Source organism: Sinocyclocheilus grahami, unplaced genomic scaffold, assembly GCF_001515645.1.
Source record: "Sinocyclocheilus grahami isolate Dianchi unplaced genomic scaffold, SAMN03320097.WGS_v1.1 scaffold946.1, whole genome shotgun sequence".
NCBI lineage: Eukaryota > Metazoa > Chordata > Actinopteri > Cypriniformes > Cyprinidae > Sinocyclocheilus > Sinocyclocheilus grahami.
The window spans coordinates 290,071-297,962 of record NW_015506125.1 but is presented as its reverse complement, the minus strand read 5'-3'; the positions used below and the strand labels follow the sequence as shown (position 1 = coordinate 297,962).

General features: G+C 37.7%; 1 protein-coding gene across 1 annotated transcript in view; it reads left to right on the top strand.

The window, feature by feature from the left end:
* Positions 1-6,653, top strand: part of LOC107564550 (cadherin-17-like) — a 14,228-nt gene extending 7,575 nt beyond the window's left edge. Inside the window, exons 4-7 of the mRNA XM_016249657.1 lie at positions 1,266-1,505; positions 4,948-5,064; positions 6,267-6,383; positions 6,491-6,653. Coding sequence (XP_016105143.1) covers positions 1,266-1,505; positions 4,948-5,064; positions 6,267-6,383; positions 6,491-6,591 — 575 coding nt within the window. The 3' untranslated portion in view covers positions 6,592-6,653. The remainder of the gene's footprint in view (positions 1-1,265; positions 1,506-4,947; positions 5,065-6,266; positions 6,384-6,490) is intronic.
* The last annotated feature ends 1,239 nt before the right edge of the window (positions 6,654-7,892 follow it).

The following is a 7,892-nucleotide window of genomic DNA, read 5'->3' as shown; positions in this document are numbered from 1 at the left end:
TGCGTGCGACTATGAAATAATATTTAGGACCCGATCAGCATATTTGTGTTTGCGCTGAGGGAGCTTCAAAGGTTCTAATATACGTACGTGTTTCTGCAGCGTTGAGTAATGTATCACAGACATATCCTCTCAATATAACAAACACAGTGTTGACGGGGTGTAAATAAGATAGCCTATTCATTGTGCAGTGTATAGAGCTTCGTCGATTATAATGGAGTTTTGTGAGATCACGATGAACTAAGATGAGTGGCAGCTTTTAATGATTATTAAGGGAGTTTGCAAATGTGATATTGATTTAATACAACAGTTCATTAAACAAGAAGCTAATATTAAGTGACTTATATTGTCTGACAACAACACAATTGCCTTATTTTGCTCTATTTCAACAACAAAAAATAGTTTTTTTTTTAAAGTAACAGCTGAGCCGCTGCGCATCGCCATTCAAACACAGCGGTGATTCGTTTATGAATGAACTGCGTTTTAAAACGAATCCAGTGAGTCAATGATTCAATTACCCATTCATAAAGACAGTCACGTACTTCGTTCCTGAATGATTCAGCTGTTCGAACGAATTTATTGAATGAATACCCAAGATTGCTTGAAGAACACAGATACCATATATTTTGTGCAGTCGCATGTTTATTGTCTTCAGGTTTCCTCAGTTAAAATGTCTCTATCTGCGATTTATTCAGCTACAGCGATCACTGGATACTTTTTTCCTGGAGCATTACTTCTGCTATGCATATGTGGAGTTTCTGCGCAAGGGCGCCCTCCGGTTTCCAATATGAATTAAACAGTCATTACATTACGTGTGTACTCAGTAATGCTCACAACACCCTATTTTGGGTAAAAATAGGAAAGATAAAACTTTTCTCTAAAGAGATGGGATTCCCTAAATTATCGTCATTGATATCGTTATCGCAATAAATATCAGAAATTATCGTGATATATTTTTAAGCCCATATCGCCCATCCCTATCATTTACTTACCCTTATGGCAGTCCAAACCTGAATGACTTTCTTCATCTGAAACAGAAGATATTTCGAAAAATGTCTCAGTCTTTTGTTGTGCATACAGTGAAATTCAATGGTCACCAAACCTTTTTGGTTACCAACATTCTTCAAAATGTCTTCATTTATGAGTGAGCCATCCATGTTAGAACAGCAACCATTTCCAAACAGCAACATACTGAAATACACTAAATGCACACTAAGTACAGCTCAAGATGAAAATGATTCATAAGTTCTGCTACCTCTTCTCTCCAGGTAATTCCTCTTTGTCGGCCTCCACTCTGGTGACAGTGCACATTCTGGATGTAAATGACAACAGCCCAGTTCTGGTGGGCGATTACTCCTGGAAATACCTGTGTACACCTCGCTGGGAGGATCAGGCTCTGGTTCTGGCTTCTCGGGACAGCGATGGGCCCCAGCATGGAGGAAGGCTCAACTTCTCCCTCCGCAGTGACGCCACTGTCCGCCGCAACTGGAAGCTCACGCCTATCAATGGTTTGTCTCTTTCTTGACCCACTTCCAGCCCCTCTACGTATTGAATAAATTGAATGTGAAGTGACAAATCTCCCCTGCCACCCAAGAACTACGTGGCCCGTCTTTAAAAATCTTTTTGTCTGTCAGTCATTTCAAAATTACATGTCAGACGATCTTAATTTGCCCAAACATTCTATAATCACAATAACACTGACAAACCCAGTTACGTTGACCTCCTCAAGCAATGACGTCAATGTGGATAAAATTAGAGATTTGAAAAGAAAAAAACTGCTGTTCTGTGGCAGTAACATCTGTGCAGTCAAATTGAGATGTCATCAGAGCTGGGTGTAATGCGTTCCACCTGCTAAATCACACACACAGTGCAGGTCTGGGGAAAAGAGCGTACTGAGAAAGAAGGAAATTGCCCTCCATGTCTAGTGTCTTCAGACGAATATGTGTTGGATGTAATAAGCGTAATGGCTTTCTTCCTGATAGCTTAAGGCATCATTAATGTGCCAAGCTCATGCCGGTGAGCAGGTTGACTTAGTTGCAGCGTCTGAGTCACGGACCAGAATCCAATAGATTTTGATTCTGTTGTTCACTCCTTTTCTTTCACGCTCAATTTTTTTCTTCTCGGTCTGTGTCTAAGTTTTTCTCATGTTTTTTTTTTTTCCTTGTTGTTAATGGATAAAATAGGCCCCTTCTAGTGACATGGGGTATTTATGTTGCTTTTAATTTATATGATCTCACAGCTGGGGCCGGTTGGTTGAGAGGCTAAAAGTGTACTTTCATTGACTTTTCATCTAATTGTTCTTTAGACATCCAACAGTGAGTTTCTTTTTTTCACACTCACCTCTCTCTCTTCCTTTTTTACTCATCCAGCTTTACATGCTCCATCATTAAAGCGTGTCGGGAATGATGGTGAGGGATGACGTAGTCTGGCGTCTGTAGGTCTCAATTTATATTTCACCCTGAACACGACTGGTCTTCAACGAGCCCACGAGAGCCCATGTTACACCTCTCTTTATTTCCTTACACTGGCTACCAGTTGCGGCTCGCATCAAGTTCAAGACATTGATGCTTGCATATAGAACAGCCACAGACTCAGCACCCACCTACTTCCCCTCACTACTACGAATCTACATCCCCTCCAGAAGTCTGAGATCCGCTAGTGAGCTACGCCTCGTGGTACCATCACAGAGATGCTCAAAATCACTTTCCAGAACATTCTCGTTCACCATTCCTGGCTGGTGGAATGATCTTCCCACCCCTATCCGGAATGCTGAATCTCTGACAATTTTCAAGCGACAGCTGAAAACTCATCTCTTTCGACGCTACTTGACTTCATCCTAAATAAAAAATAAAAAAAAACTTTTTCTTTCTCTTATTTATTCCTTTCCTTTTCTAGCTTGTACTTATTTGAACATTGCCGTTACACCTCTCTTTATTTCCTTACACTGGCTACCAGTTGCGGCTCGCATCAAGTTCAAGACATTGATGCTTGCATATAGAACAGCCACAGACTCAGCACCCACCTACTTCCCCTCACTACTACGAATCTACATCCCCTCCATAATACTGAGATCCTCTAGTGAGCTACGCCTCGTGGTACCATCACAGAGATGCTCAAAATCACTTTCCAGAACATTCTCGTTCACCATTCCTGGCTGGTGGAATGATCTTCCCACCCCTATCCGGAATGCTGAATCTCTGACAATTTTCAAGCGACAGCTGAAAACTCATCTCTTTCGACGCTACTTGACTTCATCCTAAATAAAAAATAAAAAAAAACTTTTTCTTTCTCTTTATTTATTCCTTTCCTTTTCTAGCTTGTACTTATTTGAACATTGCCTAAAACTTGGTATTACAAGCACTTCCTGTGTCTTCCCCAACTGTAAGTCGCTTTGGATAAAAGCGTCTGCAAAATGACTAAATGTAAATGAACACGTGTCTTTGCTTGTTTGATGTGTATGTCCACTCATGACACAAGCACATCCACGTCTTTAATGTCTGATGGAGTTCAGTTCCTGAATTTGAATTAAGGATAAAACAATAAAGATTCAAAATTGCAAATAAGATGTCATCTGCTTGCCTGTATTTAGTACGCATCATCAGTAAGGTGTACACTGAATTTGATATTTTTAAAAATCACATCGTTAAGTGTTTTTCATGGTAATAGTTTTAGGATATCCTGCTGTTTTTAGTGATTGAAATACTGGCAGGTGCTGTATATGGATTGCACATGCCCAAAATATGAAGTCTGATCACATATATTTGTTTTTCTTCGTTTGAGAGGTGATCTACAGTGGGGCAAAAAAGTATTTAGTCAGCCACCAATTGTGGAAGTTCTCCCACTTAAAATGATGAGAGAGGCCTGTAATTTTCATCATAGGTATACCTATGATGAAAATTACAGGCCTCTCTCATCTTTTTAAGTGGGAGAACTTGCACAATTGGTGGCTGACTAAATACTTTTTTTCCCCACTGTAAATATTCAGGGCTTGAAACAGATGGAAAATTGACACGCTTGTGCTGCAGTTTTCCCGGTCTCCGTGCCAGTCACGTGAATGAAAACTATGAATAGGCCCAATGGATAGTTGTAGTGTACTGTCTATATTGTGTAGAATACATTTCTTTAAGTGCTTCCACCAGAAAGCTTTTGATGTGGAGGCTATGGGCAACATATTGGTCACCTCTGACGAGAGATACCTGTGAGAGATAATCCTGTACTAGTTTAGTACTGGTGACCCCCTTTAGTCCCCTGTTGACTAGCACATTAAAGGACTCTAGTGTCAAAGGACAGTAGTGGGGCTTCTTGGACCATTGATAAGAGAGAGCACAGACTGATAACAGCCCCTTGTTTACTGGACTGAGTTCTTGCTTTTGCGTCACACGGCCAAATCCCGATTGAGCAGAGTGAGGAGTTTTCCCATAAGATTTACTCAGCAGCATTACACTCGACTGCTTGACTTAGTTTAATGTTTTGTCACCTAATTACTGTATTTCTGTTAATGTCAAGGGTAAATATTATAACTCGTATCAATAACTAGAGAAAATAATGTTTGTATGGACAAACTTTGATGCTGGCTTGACAAAGCCTCATCTGAAAGTTTAAAATAAAGTTTTAAGTTTGATGGTTATATAGATGTTATACAGCTAGCTAGTTGGCATTGAATGCAAGATTTAGCATGTTGCTAGCATTGTCTTAGTATGTTACTAACAGATTTTAACACATTACTAGAATGTTATAGCACATTGTTTAGCTGTTTTAGCACATTGCTAGCATTTTAACATGTTGCTAACCTGTTTTAGCACATTATTATCATGTTACTAGCTATGGATACTAACTTGATGATAACATATTTTAGTGCATTACTAATATTTATATTGTCAAGCCGACAGAGCAATAACATTGTTCTTTATGACTAATCTTTCATGGAAATGGATTTCATTTTTTCCACAGACACTCACACCAACCTGTCTTTGAATGTCCCATACCTGCCTCCAGAGGTTTACATCGTACCATTTACCATCTCAGACAGCAGCTCTCCACCCAGAAGCACGTTCATCAATCTGCCAGGTAACATACACGGACTAACATAGAACTGAATGAATGAAAAGAGAGCATGTTTACGTAAAGAAAGAAACCATGTACGTCATTTCATTACATTCATACATTGCATTCACTAGCTGTCTGAACACAATGTTAAATGGACTCACTGGAGACTGTAATGTTCACTGCAGGTCACAAATTACATTTTAAAATTTAGATCTCTCACAATATTCCCCCAACACAAAGAAATGCAATTAAGCCACATTTCCATGATAAAGCAAGCAGAGTCACGTCATTCACATTATTAACAATGTACAAATAAGCTTAATGACTGTTCAGTCAGAGGACATTTGTGAAACAATTTACCACTAATGTAGTCAGTATCTGTAATGATGGAGCCTTGTTTTCTCATAAAGCTTACTGATGTGAGTTTGTGAAAATAGGTGAGATTTTTTTTCATGTTAAATCAATGTTTATTTAGATTTTTCCTTTTGCATATTCTCTGGAAGGTACATTGTAAAAAGTGGATTAATGCAGTTGAAGTTTAATTCATTTAAAAATAAATAAAACATGCATACAGGTTAATTAAAAAAATATTGGTCTTGAAAAGAACATTTAAATATGATTCATTCATATTAAATAAAAAAGTTTAATTGAATAAAAACAGATAGTTTTTATGTTGAGCATATTGTATGTGTATGTACGTTATTTGACAACAAGGGGTTCTCAAGGGGGCCACAGGATGATTTAAAATTAATTTATTATTAATTAATAATTATATAAAAAAATAAAACTTAATTAAAATGCTAAATAAAAACAAGATATAATCTAAAATCATATATATAGTGAATCATGTTTAATTTAACATATCAAGCAGTGTTGTTGTAATTACAGCAGACATAATTATCTTTGCAAATATGGGGGCCTTTGAGTCAAAAAGGTTGAGAACCAATGCTGTGTGTTTTTGTGTCTGCTTGGTCATGCATTCACATTCATTGGTTTAATAGATTCTCTCTTGAAACATCCTGTTCACACAGTCTCCAGTGATGCATGGCATGGCCACAGGTGCATGGCTCCTCTCTCTTTCTCTGTGTCTGACACTCATGCTAGTTTCCCACGAGACCTCACCGATGCAATCACCCTCACCTAGTGCTCCATAAATATGTCCTATTTTCCTTGCCCCTCTAATGCATTTAAAAAGAGCTCAATGGTTGTTTTTTCTCTCACAGTGACGGTTTGCCCATGCAATGTGAGAGGGAACTGTAGAACAGCACCAAAACAGCTTCAGGGCATGCCCACTATTCAGTCAACAGTGGGCGTCCTGCTCGGAACTCTGGGAGTTATAGGTGAGACGTGTACACAGCTCATTCAGAACATCCTGAAATGATTGGAAACGGAAGAGGATAATACAATTTGCAGTTCCTGCAATCACATTTTATGTTCTTGTTTACAGGCGTCATACTGATTGTTATATTTGTGAGACTGTCCTACCAGAATTCAACACCACCAAACAAAGGCTGCCAGGAACGAGTGCCACTTAAAGTCTCTCTCTAACTTCTGAGAGTTTTTAGATCATTCGGTCATTTGGTCACTACAGTTTTGAAAGTAGCATCAACTCTGAGGGATTTCTCTGTTTTAAGTCTAGTTTGCTAACTTTTGATGCCATACGATTTTGGTTTTAGTGATCAGTAACATATTAGACACTATATATATATACAGTATATATATAGATTAGTACCACTGTTCAAAACTTCAAAACACAATTCAAAACTTCTCTCTACATGTGATTTTTCTGTTATTTATTTGTTTTTAATCTTTATTGCATTCGTACAGTAGTTTATAATAATTAGTGGGATCAATAAATAAATCAGTTAATTCATTTTCTTTCCTCTCTGAGTTGTGTGATCAATGAACTGAAATAAAGAAATAAATCTGAAAACAAGCTCTGTTTGATCACTCATATACACTGAGGTAAACAAAGTTAATTAACTTTATGAGACCTTCAGAAAATTTTCTCTTTATATTTCTGTTATTTATTTGAATGCAAACTACTGTAATTAAAATGTCTTGTTTACAATCAAGTAGATAGACACAGTACAGTGCCATTACAGTACATTACACTTACAATACAGTAGTGGCAATTAAAACGTTTGGAATGATAATTACATATTTTTTTCCCTCTGGCGTATGATTGATTTAGTTCAAATGTAATAAACAGGCTCTGTTTGGTCACTCTCAATGAACTGAAATAAAGAAATAAATCTGAAAACAAGCTCTGTTTGATCACTCATATACACTGAGGTAAACAAAGTTAATTAACTTTATGAGACCTTCAGAAAAATTTTTCTTTATATTTCTGTTATTTATTTGAATGCAAACTACTGTAATTAAAATGTCTTGTTTACAATCAAGTAGATAGACACAGTACAGTGCCATTACACTTACAATACAGTAGTGGCAATTAAAACGTTTGGAATGATAATGACATATTTTTTTCCCTCTGGCGTATGATTGATTTAGTTCAAATGTAATAAACAGGCTCTGTTTGGTCACTCATATTAATAGAGAAGAAAATAGACTGACATTGAGAAAGCAAGAGAGAGCTTAACCTCATTCATGTTTTTTCAGGCCAAGCTGTTTTAGAGATGGAGAATAATCATCCCATCCCCCGGGATAATAACCAGGCTGAAACAGTTTCACATTTAGTGAGACAGGAAATATTACCCACAATCCCTTTTAGCCAGCCATCTCCTGTTTATGTTGAGATGACACTGGCGAACGTGACCCAGATGACCTTACAAGTATGCTATATATAGACATTGTGCGCCAAAAATAGCCACGCCGCTGAGTGACGC